Source organism: Chelonoidis abingdonii, chromosome 22, assembly GCF_003597395.2.
Source record: "Chelonoidis abingdonii isolate Lonesome George chromosome 22, CheloAbing_2.0, whole genome shotgun sequence".
In the NCBI taxonomy this organism is placed as follows: Eukaryota; Metazoa; Chordata; order Testudines; family Testudinidae; genus Chelonoidis; species Chelonoidis abingdonii.
In genome coordinates this window covers 5,756,292-5,780,118 of record NC_133790.1, presented here as the reverse complement: position 1 = coordinate 5,780,118, position 23,827 = coordinate 5,756,292, and the positions used below count along the sequence as shown (strand labels likewise).

Here is a 23,827-nt window from a genome sequence, read left to right as displayed (position 1 = left end):
CTCTCATTCTCCCCAAAAACTATTTTATTGGAAAGACTATTAGTTGAGTCTTTATATTGTGACTAAATCCACTAAATTTTGGCAAGGGACCAGAAGATTAATAAATGTTTTAGGCTTGTAAGCACCGCTCAAGTTTCCAATTACTCAATACATAGCATTCTAGCTTAACTACTATTATTAAGTTTGCATGTCCAAACATCTACAGACCACACGGTAGAAATCACAGAATTGTAGGACTGGAAGGGACCTCGAGAGGTCATCTAGTCCAGTCCCCTGCACTCATGGCAGGACTAAATATTATATAGACCATCCATGACAGGTGTTTGTCTAACCTGCTCTTACAAATTTCCAATAATCCACTCTTGAGGCTAGTAGTGATTGCATGTGCTACTCTGAACGTCTACAATAGAAAGTTCATGGATCGGATTTACAGCCAAATGCTGCACTTCAAGCTTTCTATCGTATAGAATGTAGCCTCTATAATGACAGAGGCTGAAATTTAGAGTGCTAGGCCACTATGTATTTGGTAGCCTGAGGCACAAAACTCAGCGCTATCTTCACTAGTATTTGGGCAAATGACAGCATGAGGGTAGGCCTGTATATATGAACTGAAGTCCCTTCAAAACCCACTTCTGCACTAACATCTGTAAGAAATCAAGCGACGTATCAGTTACGCTGAAAGGCAATTGAGGAAGTTTTCCATTTTTTAGTTGCTTACATAAATATTAAACATACATCTGAATAATGGTGTAAATATTGATGACAGACCACATCTATCCCTGTACAGCACTGGCACAACAGGGCACTAACAGCTTACTTCTGATTTTAAGTCCCACCTCCTATTAATCATCATCTTAAATGTGCCAAGATTATTATATTTAAATTAAGCTGTTAGACAAATCTATTTTACCTGCACGCCTGGGCTCACTGGAACTGGGTACATCATATTTGGTGCAAAACAAACAGGCTGAGTATACACAGGAGTTGGCTGTTGATGACCCACCATAGAAGGGCTAGGCTGAGCTTGTGGACGAGGTGAGGTTGGTGTAGTAGAAGGCTTGGGCTACAAATAAATGAAACAGTTCACTCTGAGTCAGTGCACAGTTCACTCATGTATACCACGTATGACAGTTTTACCTATGCCCAGAGTTTGCTCATGGCAGTCAGATAGGAATGAAACAGGTTGTACTTTAAAGACAGGCATTTAAAACGTAAATTCTTTTCACCTGATTGCATGGTGAAGTTAAAAAGAGAAAAGAAAAGTTTATCAAGATTTTAAGACTCTGAAGGCTAGTCCTAGAGTTAGTGTTTTCTCACTCCAAGTACTTCAAAGCAGAAAGGCTTGCTCCTTGAACAGAGGAGAGCACTACAGAAATGGCACACTGCGGAGGGGTTGGGGTGGGAAGAAGGGTAAGGGCCCCGCTAAAAAGGCCAGGCCCTCCATGGCGGAACCTGATTGCATGGTGAAGTTAAAAAGAGAAAAGAAAAGTTTATNAGGGAGGGAGGGAGGCAAGGGCTAAGAGCACCTCATGGCTCCACAGTTCCTAGCAGCATCAGTTTTCAAAGATGCCGCAGACCCTCCTTCTGGTAGGCTGGATGTAACATTCACAGCTGCTGTTTCCTCACTAGGAGAAGGAAACTTTTCAAGGGAAACGTGGACTGGCTTTGGACCACCTGGCAACAGCTCCAGGTAGAATATTGTTGTCAGTCAAGACCAAAATCTTGAAAGTCTTCCTAGAGGGCTTGTGACCATCTGTGAATAAGTTCCATTAAGTTAAATACGGTCATTAGAGTTCAGAAGAATGTAATTAAGAACCAGTTTCGACAATGGGTGAGGGAGGGGATGACAGGATACATGGTGAAGATCTGAAGGAAATAAATATAATCTGGCCTCCCAAATGGTCACTCAGACCAGGTATTTAAGATGTACTATTTTATTTAATAAAAAAGGCTACACATTTGGTGTAGTCTGTTGTTTACTGAAATATAGTGAACCCCTTTCAAAATGTGTTATGGTTTGATGTACCAAACTGCTGTTCTTAAAAACCTTGAGAATTAATCTGGCACACTGTTAAATTATGAAGGAGAATTGGTCAGAGACACAAAGGGTATGTCTACACTTCAAATGCTAGAGCAGCACTGCTTTAGCACTTCAATGTAGACACTACTTACACCAATGGGAGGGGCTCTCCCATTGGTGTAGGTAATGTACCTCCCTGAGAGTCAGTAGCACTCTCTTCTACACCAGGGGTTGGGTTAGCACAGCTACATCTCTCAGGTGTGTGGATTTTTTATAGCCCTGAAAAACGTAGCTATATCAATGTAAATTCAGAGTGTAGACCAGCCCTCAGACTCAACTAGCAGAATACTGCGTACTTGACCCAAATGTACAAAGAAAAACAATATTACCGTGCAATTACTTGAGAGGTTGTATGTCACCGCATGCAGTATCGCTTAGTACAACTATCAACTTACTTGAGCAAAAGATCGAGGGTTGAACTCCTTTGCATTGGGATTAAGTGTTGATTTCCTAACTTGCCTACACACAAAAACACACAAAGGATTTAAAGTTCAGAGATATTCCTTCACAAACATTTCCCCTGAAGTCTTCCACAGTTCAACTGTTAGAGTTATTAAAATCCCATCACAACATAAAAATATTGTTGGATTAGGTTTATGACTGAGAAGACTTACGGGAAACTAAGGGACACACAGCTAATCACACTGTATGGAAAGAAAAAGGAAAAAGTAATCTACTACATTTATTTCTACAAAGCCCATTTTTGATGGTGCTTAGTCTGACTGACAAAGGGACAGCGTTTAGACAAATGAGTGCAGGATTAGGTATCAGGAGGATCAGAGTTCTAGCTCGGCCACCAACCTGCAGCATGGCTTTGGGCAAGTCATTTAACTCCTACCTCAGTTTCTCCATTTGTAAAAAACAGAAATTTATCCACCTAACTCAGAGGTGTTGTGAAGATTAATTCATTAATGTAAAGTCCTATATAAATACTAAGAATTAATTTTTTCAAACAGTAGCTCTCCCCTTTGCAGGGGATTCTAAAAACAGAAGACACCTGATTTGCTTATTAAGAACACCATTACTTACTCAGAGGTATCTTTCTTCTCTTCTTTCTCCTCTTTATCTTGTTTACTTCCAGGTCCAGATGTCTGTACACCCTGAGAAGTTACCTCTGGCCCTCGCTTCTGCTCAGAGCTACTACTAGTTGATGGAGAAATACTGGGACTATTTGATTTGCTACTGCCACTGTTAGAGTTCGCATTACTACTGGTTTCAACGACAGATTCTTTAGAGTTTGATTCTGTTTTCTCTTTAATCACATCTCTGGATTTTTCACCTTCTCGATTTTTGTTTAGCAGTTGATCCACAGTCTCTGGGGTGGAACTTGGCTGTAACTGAAAGCACCAATAGTTAACATTTTCGATAAATATCATCCCTATGCAGGAATGCAGAAAAAACACATGAATTACTACTAACAATACTTATGCAATCAAAAAGGAAAATTTCCATAAACTGTTCAGCTGCGGGAGCCTGAAATTATTTTAATGGAAAATGCAGGTTTCATCACTAAAAACAGAAATAAGCGCACACATGATGGGTCTATAAACTTAAGGAGGCTTAGATGAAAGAATGAATTTGATGGGATTGAAGAGGCTTCCTTTTCATTTTCTAATGAAGGTACAAATCACAGCAACACCTAAGAAGTACTAGACACTATTCAATACAATGTAACAGTAACACTTAATGATGAGAGAGCAATTTAAGAAGCCATGTTTGCCCCTAGACAGCTAAAAGGTTCAATTAAATATTCTAAGTTAGGTAAACTATTAGATATATTATGGCATAGCTGCTTTTGGGATTTAGAGGTTCTCTGGGAGGGAAGATGTGCAACATAGCTACAACACAGTTAATATATGTGCCCCACGTGCTCTAGCTATTTACAGTGACACAAAAGGGTTCCAACTAGTGTTCCAATAGACAGTATCTAAATTACCGTATATATTCATTCATAAGCTGAATTTTTTTAGTAAAAAAAAGAAGCACCAGAGAAAGAGGTCGGCTTATGAACGGGTATAGAGAGGGAGAGGTGGGATACAGTCCCTCCCCCTAAGACAGGGAGCAAGAAGCAGCAGCACAGCTAGCAGAGACAGAAGGGAAGAGGCAGGGCCAGAGTCTCTCCACTTCTGGCCATGCTGCTCTCCCACCAGCCTCCAAAGCAGCTACCACTCCAGGGCTGGCAGGCTGCAGCCGTGCCGCTCGGCCCCACCCCCGAGAGCATGCTGTGGCCATGTTGCCCGGCCCAGCCCGCTGGAACATGCTGCAGCCGCACTACCCGGTCTGGCCCGTAGAGCAGGCTGTGGCCACGCCGCCCGGTCTGCCAGAGCAGTTCCAGTCAGGTCACAGACATCCTCCCCTGGCCCCTCCCCAGATAAGGTGGGAAGGGATGGGATGGAGAGAGTGTGGGGGTCCCGGGCTAGGGGTGGGGTCACGTGGGGGTGGTCACAGGGGTTACTCCCTTGACTCCAAGCTTCTACCCCCAAAACAATTCCACACCAGTTGCTGTCCCAGCCCATCAGGGTAAGCAGCTGGCACGCCGGGACACTTTGTTTACTTAGGTTTACCTCTATGCCTGCGGACACTCAAGGTAAATAAACCATCTCAGACCTGATGGCTTATCCTGATGGCCTGGGAGCCAAAAAGTTTGCTGACCCCCGAATTATGGGGTCGCCTTATGAACGGGTTGTACAAATTTTTCCATTTCTACTTATCCATCTTGAGGGACGGGGGCTGTGTGCATGTCAGGGGTCGGCTTATAAACGAACCGGTTTATGATTGAATATATACAGTATAATCTGCATTTTACATATGCTCAATAGTCTGAGACACCTAAGTACCACATACAGATTAAGGAGAGTCAGCACTGACTTTGTTTATATTGGCTTGTGTCACAATCTTATATGAATATGTTTGTTTGAATGACATTCTAATATGTACTCATTAATTTAAGGGCCTATTTTCCTATTGATAAATATGCTCAACTCCTTAACTGAAAATATAGATGCACATCAATGGAAAAGGACGGTATAAAACTCTTTTAGTCAACGCCCACATGAAAGACACTTACCCTAAAGTCGTTCTTAAATTTCTTTAGATCATCAATCTGTTTTCTGTGTTCTGAAACAACTGAAGATACACCTGCCGAACATAATATACACATGAAAAATCCAAACTCCTACTCCACATTAAACAAAACTTACAATAACTGGAGTTATGTCAGTAATACAAATATCATGTTTCCAAGAATGAAAGAAAGATAATGCCTTTGATTTGGAAAGTTGTTGTTACTCCAACAGGAGCAAACATTCAGTGGCAATTCTAATTCAAATCACTGCATAAGAGAAAATGAAAAGCCCCAAGGGCTGAACTGATTGACCAGTTATCTACGTGCTCCCTTAAATACATTACACTTTGGGGATTTTAAGTTAAATTTTGTGATTTATCTGTAGAAATACTTAAATTTAGTTACAATGCAGCCTCCAAAATCTTGAGCTGTACTAGAGAGGAAAGATCCAGTAATGTATCAACCTCCTATCCACGTTTCTAAACAAAGCAGAGAGAGAAGTAGAAGCAGCTCTGTATCTCAAGAAATTGCAGCCACTCATTCTTGTTTCCCCAAACTGAAGCAGTCTTGTTCGATTCTGCTTTTCCCACTCTCAAATTAGTTGTGTGAGCGCCATGGCTTTTAAACCATTCGAAGTACAGGGCTGTTAATCTTTTTATGGAGACCACACCAAAAAACACACCGGTTCTGTGCTTTATATTACTAGAACCCTACAACAGAACGACAGCAGGCCATAATTCACAATAAGGAACACACACACGTTAGTACAACGTCAAGTTACAAATTTAAAATAAACAAGGAAATGCAAGTGTTAAAACTTTAATACAAAATAATTTGACCTAATTAGTAATTCAAAGTACAACCTGTGTGCAAACTAACTACAAAAACTAGAGCTGACTGAATAATTGACTAGGTCAATGCATTTTTCTGAATAACCATTAGTTGTTAATTTTTCCACGTATGTTATTCAGCCATTTCTAAGAAACATAACTTCTGCATTTCATATTTTAAATTTGCAACATTAATGTAGATCTTTGTGCTTATTTTCTTCTTAAAAAAACAACAAAACACTCAGCTGCTTCATTATAGCGCTACAGTTTTACACAACTCCACAAACTGCATTCCTAAACACACAAAAATCCTTACCACTGAAACCATGGTTATTTTTTGGCAGATCCATAGGTTTTTGCTACACCACATTCTAGATACAGGAAAACCTAGATGTAGAGCTAAGAAACTCTGCAGTGCACTCTGTCAGATGCCAATGCAATAATATAACCTTAAAGTTTACATTGCATATGGCCAGAAACATTAAAATGTTAAGACTAGAGACTAAACTGAAAAAATTTAATAATCATAGAATATCGGGGTTGGAAGGGATCTCAGGAGGTCACCAAGTCCAACCCCCTGCTCCAAGCAGGACTAATGCCCAGACAGATTTTTGCCCCAGATCCCTAAATGGGCTCCTCAAGGATTGAACTCACTACCTTGGGTTTAGCTGGCCAATGCTCGAACCACTGAGCTATCCCTCCCCCCACAGAAGATTTTTTGAGACCTATGAGCAACTATGGAGCAGGTTATAAAGAAAGCTGAATCAAAACCATACATTTACTTTTTGTTACTATGAGAACTATAATATCCAAGAAGCAAAAATCTTATGTGTCATGAATATAATACTTAAAAGGGAAACTCTGGTCCATTTAAGCTTGGTTAAAAACTAGTCAACAGAAGTGTTCCCATATTTTATTTTAATGTTGATGGAATGGTTAAGGAATAATCCCTCTGCAAAGTTTGCAATGCTGTTCACTTTCACAGCTGCATGAACAAAAATTCTTACTTGTAGAAAAGCTGAAGCAACTGCCTAAAAGTCACTCTAATAAGATGTTAACTTCACTAATTGATACTGAAATATGTGCTTACAATTCCTTAAATTACACTAAAAATATTTAAGAGACCTTCTAGATACAAACCTTTGTTTTCAGGTTTAGTAAAGCTAGGAGAAATCTCACTTGGCTTAGCATTTTCCTTGTTTCCAGTTGCAGAATTCTGCCTCTGGTCCTGAAGTCTGGAATCTTTAGCTAGAAATATAATTTCAATTCAAAGTTACTTTCAAATACATATTTTATGTATAGACACACACCTCAAAAGAAGATGGTAAGAACTGCAGGGGAAGAAATATTTGAGGGAAAACTTTAGGCCAGAAGAGAACTTTAGAGGAAGAAGAGAAAGCTACAAACCATTTTACATTTACGAGAATTCTGTTAAAGGGGAGCTGCAAAGGAAAAAAAATAGGCTTAATTTTTTAAAATGCTTTATGATGTCTAATGAGAAACTGGGGGGAAAAAATTGCACTTTGTTCTACATTAGAAATTCAGGGTCTGCCTAGGTTGAAGGACTATCGTGACTTGAGAACTAGTGAAAAGAACTCATAACAGTCAAGTAAAGATTTAAACAGTTTGGATAAAGAAAACCACTGTTAGAAAAATGAACCGCCTGGGCTCTTCAATTAAGGTTTTACAGGTGTTTGGGAATTCTGAGACCTTCAAGCATTCTGCTAACAAAAAAGGATTTTATATTGCTAATATTCTGGACACAAGACAAGGCTGCAAATTCAGTTTTTAAAAAAAAATTTTTCAGGTCACCTTTAAGTATGACAATAACTGTATGCTACACATTCTGTTAAGAGAAGCACAGAGGAATGGGGAGAAGTTTATTAGGCTTTGTCTACATTTAAAATATGCATTAGCATAGCTATATCAGTCAGAGACATGAAAAAAAAAACCCACAACCGTGACTGACACAGCTATGCCAACAAACCCCCCCAGCACAGATGCAGACAGAAGAGTGCTTCTGCTGGCATAGCGAATGTTATCCAGATGTGATGTTCCTACACCAGCAGGAAAAATTCCTTCTGACGGTGTATGCTGCATCTATAATAGGGGCTATGCCACCATAGCTATGCAAACACAGGCTCTGTAATGTAGACACAGTCTTAGCCTATCAATGTTTTTCAGCAGCATTGCTGTGTAAGATACTCACCCCCACACTCGAATATCATGAAACTGACTATATACAGTGGAACACAATGCAATAAAATGCACAAAACAGAAGAAAGATGTTGTTTCTAATAGGAAAGAAGTGTAGTGTTTGGGTCAGTATATCCTTTCCCTTCACTTAAGACTAAAACTGCAGAATTTGAAGTATCAGGACAGTTTACCTTCACTGGATGGGGTAACTGCTCTATTGGATGCAGGACTGGCAGGTGTGGGAGATGCAGCTGGGACAGGCATGGCAACTGATTCAGCAGGAATAGTACCAGCTTGCGGAGAGGACAGAGCTGGCCCAGCTGGAGTACTTCCAACATTGCTCTGTCTTGGCGACCTAGGCCTGTGTGTTTTAGGGGATAATCTTGGAACTAGAATAAACAGAAACAATAGTTATAGGATAGCTGAGCCCCTATAGCTGTTAAGTGCTTAAAAAAAATGAAGCCTAAGAACATGCTTTAAAAATAGTTAGTGCAACATAATACAATTATTGAAAACCTGTTTACCTTTTAGGTACATTGCTTAGTTCTTTATAATGCAGCATTTCAGCTTACATGTAGGATTTGTCTGCAGAAAGATTCCCTCAATACACAATCACTGCCCTGCAGTCCTACAACGAAGCTGCAATTCCAAATCGGTCCAACCACAATAGCTCAGATTAACACACAGTTTCAGGCACAGCAAAAGGGGTGGCCCGCTATACAAACAAATGTAAAACACTTTTTTTAAAAGCGACTGAAGGATAGGAGTATCTTACACATGACTTGCTTTACGTGCTCTTCTTTAGAGATTAATGCCTACTGGAAAACTGAAGTATTCCACTGAGACAGATACTTATATATGAAATTTGCTGCCATGCCATAACTAAGAAGAAATATATGCATACAGAATAAATATTCTTTAGGAGATCACCTGCTCCTCCTGCCTATTCCTCGCCATATATTATAATCTGCTTTGACACTGATTATCTTGAAAGCAACTAGCTGTGATGCCAGAAGATAATGACTTCAAGTGAGACACCCGCCCCCCCCAAAAGACTAAAAAATATCCTGTTTTCATGTTAATAGCCCTATTGCATGTTGTTAAAAGAAAGAAGAAAAATCACCAAGGAGAGTGACAGAATTGTACCAAAATAGAAAGTTTAAGGCAGCTGGTCTAAGAAATAACCTTAGTCTATCAAAATGTGGCTATGCATTACAAAATGACAATCTATTCACATATTCTTTCTTTAAAACCATGTCTCCATTGCATGGTCTTCTGGAGGTCTAGCAGTGCTAAGCTTCAAGCTCCAGACTGTATCTCGCTTGTTGGGGGCTGACTGTTGTTAACTCACTAAGACAGTCCATACTATAAAAGAGTTTAAAAGCCTCTAGAGTAGACATTGAGTGTTATAAAAATAAGCTTTAAATACTATGCCTTCAATTAAGAGGCTGTTAACTGAAAATTCTGATTGAAAGAATTCAGAGCTATAACAGAACGAGACAGATCTATTTGTACTGATTGTACACAGTAATCCTGATTTATAAGATTGGAAAGGAAGCAAATTAAAACCTAGGACAGTTTTAAGAGAAACATGTGATTTTGAATTCCCTTATAACAGCTTCACCTTAAGTAGAATTCCAACTTTTCTTGGCCTATCACTCCTACTTTCCTCGCTACCCAAGGTTCTTGTTCATATACAACTGCACATGAATTTAGTCACACAGCAGTTACTAAGGTATAGTTGGGGGAGTGAGGCCTACATCCTGTTAGTCGCCTCTTCCAATAGCTTTCTTAGGACTACACTTCCTTTCAGCTAACTCCTAAGCATTTTCCTTCCTTTCAATTATGTTTAAATGCAGTAAACAGTTGACGGAACAACCCCTTTGAAGTTAAGGCAATACTACAATCATTTAGCAGATCTGATGTTAATTCAAAGGCTGAACTGCCTGGAAGTTTAAGATTCTGCTTAACATTAATATTCTAAAAGCATCTCTGGAAAACCATCTGCAATAAGCCAAGCTATACCTACCCCCACTGACAACTGATGACCACGTCCCACCTGATGGGCTGCCTCGTGCCACTGTAGAAGTAGATGCTTCCCCTGGTGCATTATGAGATACAAATTCTAAGCCACTTGAAATTGTACCCCTACCAGTAGAGACTCTGTGACCTCGAGGGTGCCGTTGTGCCTTAGGAGACATCCGCGGTGGCCCTGGGAAGAAGAACACATCCCCACACTATGAATACCTAAAATCTCTCTTGCTGTAAGTGTAGTTAAGTGTATTATCCATTTTTACAACTGGATCTAAGCTCCAGTTCCCGTAAGCTCTAGTAGGACAATAAAGTCAAGCAAGTTAAATAGGTGTTGACCATAACCGGTGTGCCATGTGTTCAGGGCAATTGGACACATGGGTGAATATTACTGGTCCAATCAATCTAGGAATCCTAACTTGCCAATCATCTTGATATCTGGGCATGAATTCACTATCAATTACAAGCTTCATTAGTGTTTAACAAAAAAAATTTGCAGCACCAATTTACTTCTTGAGAAATTTTAAATTCAAGAATTATGTGCATTTTAATATCGCTTACTGTGACCTGAGCCAAACAAACTAGTCTACTAGCTTCCTCTGGAGGAGCGCTGAAACCTGAACCATCTAATAACATGCTTCATTCCACACTTGTTGAATCAGAGCAGCTAAAAAACAGTGGAACTTGCAAGCTGGATTCTCAAGATTTTATTTAGTCAATAAGGCTAGCAATGATAGCCAAAAGCAATGAAGGAAACTGCCGCGGGTACATCTATTACTATCTTCTTTGAAAGAGATGATCTTGAGATTCTAGCAGGCAAGTCACGACATATTAGTAATTGATTCAGCTGATCGAAGATTGCTGTGTCCCTGACTGAAGTTTCTGTTGAAATATCTATTTTGAGGGGCCATCAACTTTCCAGTTAGTGCACTGGTATGCAATACTGTCTATTTCTTTACATGATTTGACTATGAATCACACATTCATGAGGTGTCCATCACCATAATACTGGAGTTCACCATATATAAATTTAGTTCAAACACTTCATGTATAACTATGAGATTGAAGAATGTGATCCTTCATATGTACTGTTAGCTACCAAAGGTATACCATGTTGCTGCCCCACTGATGTAAGCGTCAATTATGACAATATTTTCTTTAGGTTCATTTTTAAAGTAACTCATTCTAATCTCTTTTCACGGTGCACTTTTATCAAAAACAGGATTTTGGGATCTGTGAGTAAGCAGTTGGAATGAGTCGGGTTTATTTAACTGTTGTATGTGGTACAACATGACAAAATGCTTGAAATTTTTACAGCGATCCTAAAAATAACATTCCTAAGAAAGCCTTCTAAAATAACTGCCAGGCCCTATGTGTTGCCGTTTGCTAGGTTAAGACACTGAGCAGCGTTACAAAGCTGAGTTTATTTCATACCAACTCGGGAAATTTCACAGCTTTATATTTTGTTTTTGTAAAGTTTCTTTAAATAAAAAGGTTAATAGAAATAGTCTGATAAACTAAAGTTAAACACAAATTATAGGTTAAGTAATGAAGAGGAAAAACAATTTTGTAATTAAACTCACAAAGGAGTTCAACAAAGACAAACAAAAACATGAACAAATTGTGGTATTGTACCTTCTGCAGACATGCGTTTAGGCATAGTAGAGACAGGAGCTGGAGAACCATGAGCAGAGGGGTGAGACGGGGGCCTGGACGGCCGCGAGGGGGGCCTGGAGGGCGGCCTTGTAGGGGTGGCTGCCCGAGGTGGAAGAGAGTTGGGACCTGACTGGTAGCGAGAAGGTGGGCGAGAGGAAGGAGATGGGCAAGGCGATGGCCAGGGAACACCTGACAGAACAAATGATATGAAGGAAAGTATAAAAACTAAAGAAAAATTATGGGGGGGGAAAAAGGTAAACAGAAAAAAAAAAGTAAAATATGACAAAAATGATTTTTCATATGATTAACCCTTTGGGGACAAATTCATTCATTTCTACAAGTGGTAGAATACTCCCTGTTAGGTTGTTTTCCCCTCTTCGAGACTGGTCAAATTTAACGTCTGAATGTCTCATGAGCTCCCCAAAGGGTTAATTTAGGATCTACAAATACTACTGAGGAATAGATAGTTAAAGCTTAATCTGTTAGCCTGTTCATATACGTTTCTCAGTACACATTTCTCTAGATAAGATGCATAAATAGCTACTAAAGGATCTCATACAGTGATTCACATACAGTACTGACTATGCAAGCTATTACTTTTCAAACCTAATGACAATGAGCGATATCAACTATAGAAAGTATTTCTTTACAAAAAACAGCGGTGTTCAGTGTCTGAAGTCTGACATTTGTGCCCTACCACTTCTGTGGAGGGCTTATTTAAAATTTGCTTTTGAAACAAAGCAACCAACTTCACAATTTAAGAACATAATGCATACACTTCTGACTGATGTCCATTCAATAAACTAATAAACTAACAGGCACGAAATGTAGATTTCAAACAAAATTTATATTGTTTGGGCAGTAGTTGAGTGCTGCAGATCAGAACGTTTAAAGGAAAAATATTTAAGTAGTAAACATCACTTACCTTTATCTAGGTATTGCCCAGGTCTCCTCCCCAGAGCGCCACACTTGAGTATTATGTGCTGTTTTATTTCTCCACATCTTTAAATGTTAGGTTTTTTTTAAAAAATAAAAGTATTCCAACGAGGCTGGCGTATTACTGAACTCAATAAGCAACACATGCCAACAACTGAATGTCCAGTTCGCAGCATATAGGACTCAATTAGCTCTGTTAAAGGAAATAGTGCTGCATTTTGCTCAGTTACATACATATATATATATATATATATATATATATATATAAGTACACAAACGTACACACAGCCGAAGATACTCAAGAGTATTTATCTGGAGAGAAAACTTCTGGAGAACTTCCCTCTCTACCCAGTTGTTTTTCCTTCCTATTGCATACCTTAATCACACCACACTAAGTCACACTGAAATCAATAGGAGCCTTTACATTGCTTTCAGAGGAAGTTGGATTGGGTCCTCATACAAGTGCACCAAGTGATATTTCTTCTTACACTGCTGCCTCTTTCCCAAGTCGCACCAGAGACTAGTTTGACATCTGGCGATCAGTACTTCAACTCCTCTCACACCCACCCACAACACAAAGCTGATCGTTACTAATTTAATATGTACAAGACTTCACGTAACACTACAGAAACGTGTATCAGTCATCGAAAGATTCATCTTCCCCTTCAAGTTTAAGGTGTTTTAGCAGAAGGTAAACAAATTAAGTTCTCAGCTGCATGAAACTACCCACAATGTAGTTGAGCAAATATTTAAGTGCTCATTAGCAGATAGCAATAAAAGGTTAAACCAAAGTGAAAACCATGAACTCTATATACTAGTCTGACTTATCCTTGGAAAAAGGAACATCAGTTTTTGCTATTTTAGTTGTACGATTGTTTTGTTTTGTGATCAGTATTTCACATAACTTCATTAGTTGCCACATTTTTAGAAACAAGAAGTCACTCAATTAAGACTCTTTGATTCAACTGAGATACTTGCCTCCATTAACTACTCTTTGGTCTGCTCCAGAATTAGGACTAAAGTCTGAAGTATGGGATCCAGATCTCGAAATTGAGGGGCCCGATCCAGTTTGGCCCATCCTTGGTGAATTTTGTCTGCCTCCTCCCCAGGACAGAACATCTCTATTTCGTTGTCCAGTTGGAACATACTTGCTTTCCCTGGAACAGAAAATTCCTTTCAGCATTATAGCCAGAGATGGAAAATAAGAGATTATCTGACCATTTAAAGAATGAATAAACTTTACTTGTATGTACCTTCCCCACTCCAATCAAAATGAAGGTAAAGCCTACACTTCCAAGTTCATATTTTGTACTCTTTTAATGGTTCAATTTCAGAACAAAAAAGAATACTTGCATGCGGTACTACCTGTTGATACTATTTGTAAGCCCTCACAGTTTGGTTTCTATAATCCTGCAGGACGCTGGATAATTTAATGCTGAATTTTCAAGGTTTTCCGGGGCATTTTAGATGCTTTGATATGTGACATGCAGAGCCTACACTGCTATTTCCTGAAGTCTGTGTGAATTCAATACACTGATTACACTGTTTCTTTCCCACCCTGTGACAATTTGTCTTTTCTTCTTTAAAAACAGCCATAATAACTGGCAAAGACAGATAAGTCTCAATGCGTAAATTACTACTGTACTACATCTATCTTTAACAAACCATGAGTAGTAGTTTTTCCTTTAAATACCTAGTGTTCACACCATGTCCTTCTCGTTCACTTGCATTTCTCTGAACAGCAGTATATTTTTCTTCTTCTGTCCGGTCATCGTTTTCCAAGGCAACCCGAGCTTTGTATTGGGCACTTGATTCAATTTCTTCTGCTAATTGAGCTGCTCTTGCTTCCCGTTTTAAAAATTCTTCTGAATTATCCCTCTCTAAGGGCACCCTAAAAGACACAATGGGAAGGCAGAGAAAAATATATTTGATGTTTATAAGTGTACAGATAACCCACAAAAAAAATACATTTACATAAAGCTAAGTTTAACAAACCCACAAGAACAAGAAAGCAGTTCAAGATGAAATGAAAGGATGTTTTTTAACTTACACATTACTTCTAATTTTAGGAATTGATCAAATTCTAAGTTATTTCCTTGCTGACCAAAGTCCAAGCTCCAGGTGCAGCATTCCCCCCATGAATAAAGATGTCCCTCACCACTAATGCCAAGTGAGACGCCAGTTTTCAACACTGTTCAAGGTATGAGAATTAGCTATCAAGATTTGAAGCAAAGGTTGTTTCTCCTTTCAGTTCAACTCTAAAGCTGAAGCTCTATAACTGGAATTTCTAGAGGAGCCCAAGGAAATAAGGTGTCCAAGTCCTTTTGAAATTCAGTGAAAGTAATCACCAGTAGGTGAGGATTGATCAGAAGCTTCCAAAAAGGACGAGATATGATCAGTAGAGATATCAGACCCTTCTTAGCCACATTGGTGCAATCAATGAGACTCTGGCTCAATCTTGTTTGATCTTGTTGAGAACCTTTAACGGTAGCAGTGTTAGTAGATATGCATATAGAAGTGCTTTCACCCATGAGATGAGGAACATGTCTCTAATGGATTGGGGATCAAGCCTCCCTCCAGAGCAATACCAAATGCATTTTGCACTGGCTGCCATCGTAAATAGATCAACCTCCAGGAACTCCTAGGCTATGAATATCATGTGGAGGACTCGTCATTTAAGAAGAAACATCTGGTGAGATTGTCTGCCATGGTGTTCTGAATACTTGGCCTATATGAAGCTCAGATGACTATGTGGTTGGCTATGCACCAATTTCAGAGTTTTATCACTTTGGCACAGAGAGATGGGGGAACATGTGCCTCCCTGATGGTTGATATAATACATGCATACTACGGTTTCTGGCATTATCTTTACTGATTTCAATTTGATTAGTAGTAGACGGTGTAGACAAGCATTTTTGATGGTTCTTAGTTTCAAAAGATGGATATGGAGAAGCTATTCTTGTCATGACCACCTTCCCTGTACCTTGGGAGGTCCCAGATGTGCCCCTCCAACCCAAAAAACACCGTTACTCACCTTTGTAACTGTTGTTCTTCGAGATGTGTTGCTCATATCCATTCCAGTAGGTGTACGCGCCACGTGTGCACGTTCATCGGAACACTTTTACCCTAGCAAACTCCAGCGGGCCGGCAGGTCGCCCCCAGAGTGGCGCCACCATGGGGGTATATATACCCCTGCCGGCCCCCCCGCTCCTCAGTTTCTTCTGCCGGCTACTCCGACAGTGGGGAAGGAGGGGGTGTGGAATGGTATGAGCAACACATCTCGAAGAACAACAGTTACAAAGGTGAGTAACCGTGTTTTCTTCTTCGAGTGATTGCTCTATCAATTCCAGTAGGTGATTCCCAGCCTTACCTAGGCGGTGGGGTCGAGGAGAGGTCACAGTGCGCAACGCAGAGCCGAAGCTGCATCATCCCTGGACTGCTGGACCGGGCGTGTACTGGGAAGCAAGGTGTGCATGGAGGACCAGGTCGCTCCTGCAGATTTCCTGACGGTACTCGCACAAGGAACACCGTCGATGATGCCTGGGGCCTCTAGTAGAGTGCGCAGTTACATGGCCCGAAGGGAGACGGGCCAGGTCGTAACACGCCCGTATACAGGCCGTCACCCACGAGAGATCCTCTGCGAGAAGACTGGCAACCCTTAACTCGCTCGGCTACGGTGACAAGAGTTGGGTGGATTTACGGAACGGTTGGTCCCTCTATATAAAGACGAGCGGCCTACGCACGTCTAAGGAGTGTAACTTGCTTCCCTGCTAGACGAATGAGGTTTCGGAAAGAATACGGGCAGGAATATGTCCTGGTTTGACATGAAAAGCCGAGACAACTTGGGGAGAAAGCAGGTGCGGCCTCAGTTGTTACTTTGTCCCTATGGAACACCGTATACGGGGGGCTCCACCATGAGGCACGCAGCTCTGGACACGCTCGCCTAGCAGAAGTAGTATGGCCACCAGGAATGCTGTCTTCCAAGGACAAGTTAGGGGAGGAACACGTAGCCAGCGGCTCAACGGCGGGGACATAAGACGGGACAACACCAGGTTGAGATCCCAAGAGGGGGCTAGATGGCGGACCTGGGGGTAAAGACGCTCCAGCCCTTTAAGGAATCTAGCCACCATCGGTGTGAGAGACAGAGCGGCCGTCGCTCCGCCGGATGGAAGGTGGAGATAGCCGCTAAGTGAACCCGGAGAGAGGATACCGCCAGCCTTGTTGGCCTTGGAGCGACCAAGGTAATCGAGGACGATTGGGATGAAAACATGGGTTGGGATGGAAGTGCCTCTCCGCGCACCAGCGCAGTAAAACGTGTTTTCCCATTTGGTACGTATTTGCATCGTAGACGGTTTTCCTACTTTCCCAAGAGTTACTCCTTGCACATCACTGGGAAGAGCCAATGCAACTCCAGACCTAGTCAGCCACGCGGAGCCACGCTGAGAGCGTGCAGCAACTGGAGGTCAGATGACAAAGCCGGCCGTGGTCTGCGTGATCAGATTCAGGTAAAGGGGCAGGGGAACAGGGTTCGCTACCGACAGGTCCAGCAGCAGGAGAGAACCAATGCTGCCGGGGGTCATGCCAGAGCGATCAAGATCAAGCGGGGCCTGTCCCTGCGCACCTTCAGAAGGCTTGGGGACGGGTCAACGGGAAGGAGGGAACGCATAGAAGAGGTGCCGTCACCCACGGAATCAGAAAGGCGCTCTGCCACCGAGCCCGGCTCCGACCTTGGAAAGAGCAAAACATCGGGCACTTCCTGTTCCTGTGGATGCAAGAGGTCCATACGGGGAATGCCCCCACCTTCCGGAAAGAGCGCAAGGGCGACGTCCGGCGAAGGACCACTCGTGGGAGCAACAAGGACCGGCTGAGACGATCCGCAGGTATTCTGAGCCCAGGAGAAAGGAAGCATACTAGGTTGAACCGAAGTGGGCTATGCGCAAATAGTCCCACAACGTCATGGCCTCGCCCGACAAAGAAGAGGAGATCTCATTCCGCCCTGGCTTGTTCACATAGTATACCGCCGTTGTGTTGTCGATTAAAAACCGAAATCACAGCGGCCCTGGATTGCCGATGGAACGTCTTGACAAGCAAGGCGGACCGCCCTCAATTCTTTGCACGTTGATAATGGAGCGGCGAGTTGCGGAGAGGACCAGCGACCTGGGTCCGGGGTACCTAGGTGAGCTCCCCATCCCAAGTCCGACGCCGTCGTCGTGCAGGGAACAGCAGAGGGCTGGACGGATGGAGACGGAAGCCCTGCACACACGACAGACTGATCCAGCCACCACTCGGAGAGAGAGAGCGAGGACGTCCTGGGAATCGGATTTATACTGAATCTAAACGGACGCCTGGCCGGGACAGAAGCTTGAGGATGAGACCAGGACTGGGGCTGGAGGCGGAGTCGAGCATGTTGCCGTAACGAATTGAGCAGGCCGCCATGTGGCCCAAGAGTCTCAGGCAAGTACGCACAGAGGTTAGAGGTGCTGCCTGCAGGCCTGTGGATGATGGCTGTCAAAGCCTGAACCGCGACAAGGGAAGAACGGGCCGGTCATGGTGGGGAGTCTAGAACTGCGCCGATAAACTCTATCCTCTGAAGTAGGGGATAGAGTGGACTTTCGCGCATTGAGCATTCAGGCCTAGACTCGAGAAAGGCGGCTGATCATGCGGACGTGCGCCTGAGGACACGGTCCTCTGAGGGTCCCCGGAGCATAAGACCAGTCATCGTAGGGGAACACATGCACCCGACTGCGACGAAGAGAAAAGGCGACGACCTACAGCCATGCATTTGTAAACACTCTTGGGGCCGTCGAGAGGTCGAACGGGAGGACCGTGAATTGATAGTGCCGGCGGCGACAACGAAAGCGAAGGACCTCCGATGGGGCAGGAAGATGGGCTATATGGAAATAAGCGTCCTGCATGTCTGAGGGCACAGCGTACCAGTCTTCCTGGATCAGGTGTAGGATATATATGTTCCCAAGGAAACCATGCGGAACTTCACTTGACCAGGTATTTGTTGAGCTCTCGTTAGGTCAGATGGGTCTGAGACCTCCCTTGGTCTTGGGGATCAGAAAGTAACGGGGAGTAAAATCCCTTGCCTTCTCGTTCTCTGGAACCTCCTCTATGGCCCCTTTGTCGGAGGAGCGTTCACACCTCCTGGAGGAGGATCTGCTCGTGAGAGGGTTCCCTGAGGTGGACGAGTGAGGGGGGCGGAGGCGGGTACGAAGCGACTGAGGTTGGTATCCAAGTCGCAGCGTGCGGAGGACCCAGCGGTCTGAGTAAGCTGGCACCACGCCGGGAGGAAGAACAAAGATGTTGGGGAGGGAGGAGATGGATCTGTGGAAGGAACTGTACAGTGCCCTCGGGCGCACCTTCAAAATGAGGGCTTCGGCCGCGGAGAAGGCTTGGAGGACCTTGGCTCTGGCCCCCTGGTTACCCGATTGTCTGCGCCTGCCGTTCTATTTACGTCCGCCTGGCAAAGTCCTGCCCTTTTGCTGGTTGGGAGGTCAAGGCCTGTGCTTGCTGCTGAGGCCTGAATGGTCTACGCTGGGAACCGCGTATGCATCCTAGGGCACGCATAATGACCCTATTATCTCTTGAGGCTTTGCAGCCGCAGGGTCACTCTATGTCTGAAAAACAGACTCTGGCCCTGAAACGGAAGGTTCTGGATGGTATTTGCAGTTTCCGTAGGAACGGCCAGAGACCTGAAGCCACGAGATGCGGCCGCATAGTAGTGACCCGGAGGCCAGAGTTTTGGCGGCCGAGTCGCTGCTCCAAAGCCGCCGTAGGGAAGTGCGTGCCGACCTTTTTCCCCTATGTCAAGGAGAGCGGCGAACTCCTGACGAGCGTCGTGGGAGGAGCTCCTTAATTATCAGCCGCCGCCCAGTGTTGTAACTGGAGAGCGGCTGAGCAGAGTGTGCTGGTTGGAAGAACTTCGCAGACTGCAGGCTCCTACGAATTAGTACCTTGGCGACTCAAGTCAAGGTCCCATAACGTCTCGGCCTCCTAAGACTTTGGGGGCCGGAGCTGTTGTCCAGCGGCGTTCCCTCTCATTCACAGATTGAACGACGAGGGAACACGGGGGCGGGTGGACATATAAGTACTCATAGTCCTTCAAAGGGACTATGTATTTACGCTCGACACCCCGAGCAGCGGGGGGAACGGAAGCCGGTGACTGCCAGATGGTGGTGGCGTTGGCTTGGACGGTCCTTATGAAGAGCAGGGCCACACGAGTGGGTGCGTCCGCCGAGAGTATGCTCACGACCGGGTCCTCGATCTCGGAGACTTCCTCAGCCTGGATGTTCATATTTTGCACCACGCGCCTGAGGAGATCCTAGTGTGCCCTGAGGTCCACTGGGGGGGTACTGGTGGATGTCGTCCCCGCCACCGCCTCATCTGGGGAGGACGACGAGGAGAGACCTGGCAGGAGCAGGTCTCGTGGCGGCTCTGACTGGAGCACTGCTTCTGACTCTTGCGGGAGCTCAGCATCTGGAGGATGGGACAACCGCTCTTCCGTAGGGGATGGAGGAGGGCGTGAAGTAGCCGCCTCCGGAGCCCTGTGCTCTGAGACAGACGATCGTGGGGGAATTTGCTGAGGGCCCTAGGCTTGATGATACGCCCAGGGGGTCCAGAAGCCCCATGCTGCGGACCATGCTCCTGCTGACCCTCGGAAAAGAGGGCGGTGGGTCTTTCAGCTTCTAGGTACACACTGTCCACCCGCGAAGAGACAGAGCCTTGGCGAGAGGGCCATGGTGGAGCCGAGCGGGAGTGGTACGGGTCCCGCGTTGCAGACAGCGAAGACCTCCTCGGTGCCAGAGATCGGTGCCGTGATCCATACCGGCGCCGCGATCGAGACCTGCCACCAGCTCGGTGCTGGGAGGTCGACCGGGATCTGGACCGTCGATGGTGGGAACGACTCCTCGAGTCCCGGTGCCGGTAGCGGTGGCTGGAGCCAGAACGGTGCCGGGAGTATCGGGACCAGCGCGAAGACGACCTGTGCCGTGAGTACGACCGGTGCCGTCATGGAGAGCGGTGCCGGGACTGCGAGCGGCGCCGTGACCGAGACCTCCCTCGGGATCGAGATCAGTGCCGAGCCGGAGAGTCCAGGGACGGCGCTCGCATCGGTGTAGGCTTGCCCTTTGATTGTAGAACCCGCACCGTCGATGCCGGGGGTTGGGGCAGCACAGGCTCCGTTAAGGCGATGAGGTCCCTGGCCGACGAGAAGGTCTCGGGCGTGGATGGGACTATCAGCTCTACCCCAGATCTTGGCGGGGAGCTGGGAGGGATCGGACTCGACGGACCCACCGGGCCCAGAGTCGACGAAGTCCCTGGCATGGCCAACACGGCCGGCGTTGGCGCCGGGTGCTCCTTTCGGGGCTGTTTAGCCGCCCCTTGCTGGCCCGCCCGGCTCCCTCATTCCTTCTTACCGCCGAGTGTTCGGTCGTTGGAAACTGTTGGAGGCGCGCATAGGCTGTCCTCCACGTCCCTAGCTCTCTTCGCTTCATCATTTCTAGTTTCTAGTTTTTAGTTTTAATTAGAGTTCACTTAGTATAGTATTAGTTGTTTGTATGTTACATCTTCGCGCCACTCTAGGGGCGAACCTGACCGCCCGCTGGGATGTGCCCAGGACCGCTTCTCCCTTATCCAGCGATTACTTTGTTACCTATCAAGGAAAAGCTTTCAGACTGTTTTGGTATGAGTTTTGTTCTTTACATAATCTGGCTGGCTATTCCCTGTCACCTTTCCACCTTCCAGGTGTTTTGCAAGATGATTTTCTTAACCACTTGCTCCATTATCTTCACGAATCCTAGCACCTACATAACGCCGCTCCTAAAGCTGCAAGCCTTGGTTCATGTCAGTTTCATACGTGGATAGTTTATAGTATTCTATGGTTAGCTATATTCAGTCGAGAAAAGTGAAGCATCTGATGTATCGGCTATGTAGGAGGATGGACCTATGCCTATATTTAGCCCGTTGTAATCAGATCCTTTGGGATTGCATCTTCCTGGCGATGTTTTCAAAGATAATAGCTAGGGTTCAGTACTTCTCGTCTTATTTAAGCCTTCTCTGAGTATGGTGTCGGTAAGGATGATTTTACTTCAGCCCTGGTGAACGTTGCAAGCATTCTAACCTTTATCACTGAAGTGATTTTTTTTAGACTAAGTTCCATTGTGATCTCAGTGTGTGGTAAGTAAGCTCTATAAGGAACCTAGTTTCCTCCCTTCCCCATTAGCATTCAAATCTGTTAGGTTCGTCTTTCAGATTTTCGGTCTCAGTGATTTAGAATCCAATCAACAACCGCGTCATTAGTTAACACTTTCTCTATGAACTTCTCAGGCAGGAATTCCGGCTAGTTTATCGTGTATGTGGGTTTATTTGATCACTGCATTATGAATGTTTCAAGCACCTCCTCACTGAGCAGCGGGCCTACCTCTGAGATCCTATGAGTCTCCTCCTCTTCGCTTTCTTAGATGTTATACCATAATCTATAAAGACGCATCTGCTCCTTGTGTTTCCTTCTACGCTAGATAGGCTAGTTTGTAACGATATCATTGTTGATGTATATGTTGTGCATTATATATTGATCTTCCGCCTGCATTCGCTGTTGCTGGTGTGTGATGTTGCTGTAAGATGCGCTCATTGCGTCATTCTTGATGGTCATAAGCAACTAAGCAATTGCTGAGGGGCCTCAGCCATCAGGGAGGCCCCTATTAATTTTATGTGTGTTAGGAGGCTCCCAAATTCCTGTTTTAGGGCCCCCATGGGCCATTACTGGCAGGCGGGTAAGCACGTGCTTCTCACTGCATCCATAGAAGCTCCTACGAAATCTAAACTCTTGTTTTTAGAGTCAAAATTGACTTTTCTAGTGTTGATTTGGTAGGTCAGGCTGGGGGCAGGAACACTGTCTTTACTGTGCCAACACTTTCCCACCAATCTCTGCCTGATCCAACCACTCATTATATGGAAAATCAATTATACCCAACAAACAATGTTAGGTGACTGGTATCACTGCCAGATGTTTTGAAATACCCTCGTGCTGAAGATAGGCCCAAGGGCCTCATGTATTTACAGTTCTTGTTTTTTGCAAACAAACCTCTGTGTGAAGGGTGATTAGTGCCTGAAATATGCATCTTGTAGGTCCAGAATTTGCAAACCAATCTCCCCTACTTCTAATGAAGGAATATTGTGGAATTTCTGTGCTTTTACAATTTGTTTAGAGACCTGATGGTCTAAAATTGGCCTCCACCCTCCATTCTTTGAATCAGGAGTACTTGAATTGAATACTCTTCCCCTTTGTTGCACAGAACTGGTTTATGTGCTTCCTAATGGTAGGAAGAGGGTCACCTGCGCTCTAGCACATGTCATGAGAGAAGTCCTGAAGAGGGGAGAGAAGGAGATTGAAACAGTCAGGTGTTACCATATGTTATAACTTTCCAGGCCCCATTTGTCCAACATTAGGCTCCCATGCACCCTGAAAGGAGAAAGGCCGTTTATCTCAGAATAGTATGCTAGGTAGAGGAGCAATGATTGAGACCATGGTAGCTATAGCAGAAAAGGCTTTTGGGGTGCTAGTCGCGTTGAGAGCACTAGCCCTCATCCATGGCTTGAGACTTTCTACCACCCACCCAAAACTGTCGCCTTTGAGCGGAGGACACAGATGGTATGCACGAAGATGTAGACTGAAGGAGTTTCTGGAGTATTGTTTCTTTTGTGGCGGGTTTTCAGAGGGGTCTTACAATACGTTGGATTTTGGGTCTGGGCATGTCTGCTGCCTGAGACCTACTGGAATCCGTCTCCTGTTAGGGATGAGAAACTATTGCCCTCTGGTGCGGCCGAGTGTGTCTCAAACTCGAGTCGCCTTTAAAGTGACCGAGATGTATAAGTCAAGTAAGCCGGTGTTGGGCAAGCATCACAGGCGGTAAGTCTATCACACAGCGAATACCTCACCCTGAAACTCGTCTCTGTAAAGCTGCCTCTGAAAGTGCCTGTGGGGGATCGCACAGTTATTCTCACTGTAGTATATATATGACTCCTTTTGTA

At 44.3% G+C, this 23,827-nt stretch overlaps 1 protein-coding gene across 12 annotated transcripts in view; it reads right to left on the bottom strand.

The window, feature by feature from the left end:
* The window catches only part of ATXN2 (ataxin 2), a 70,226-nt gene that overhangs the window by 26,787 nt on the left and 19,612 nt on the right, over nt 1-23,827 (bottom strand). For 9 of the 12 annotated variants that reach the window (XM_032800653.2, XM_075060122.1, XM_032800650.2 and 6 more), the window contains 10 exons: nt 14,487-14,684; nt 13,772-13,950; nt 11,837-12,046; nt 10,200-10,382; nt 8,362-8,559; nt 7,115-7,222; nt 5,148-5,218; nt 3,110-3,417; nt 2,476-2,539; nt 911-1,063 (listed from right to left, as the gene is read on the bottom strand). In XM_032800653.2, coding sequence (XP_032656544.1) covers nt 911-1,063; nt 2,476-2,539; nt 3,110-3,417; nt 5,148-5,218; nt 7,115-7,222; nt 8,362-8,559; nt 10,200-10,382; nt 11,837-12,046; nt 13,772-13,950; nt 14,487-14,684 — 1,672 coding nt within the window. The remainder of the gene's footprint in view (nt 1-910; nt 1,064-2,475; nt 2,540-3,109; nt 3,418-5,147; nt 5,219-7,114; nt 7,223-8,361; nt 8,560-10,199; nt 10,383-11,836; nt 12,047-13,771; nt 13,951-14,486; nt 14,685-23,827) is intronic. The other 3 variants (XM_075060125.1, XM_032800656.2, XM_032800655.2) reach the window with 3 other exon arrangements.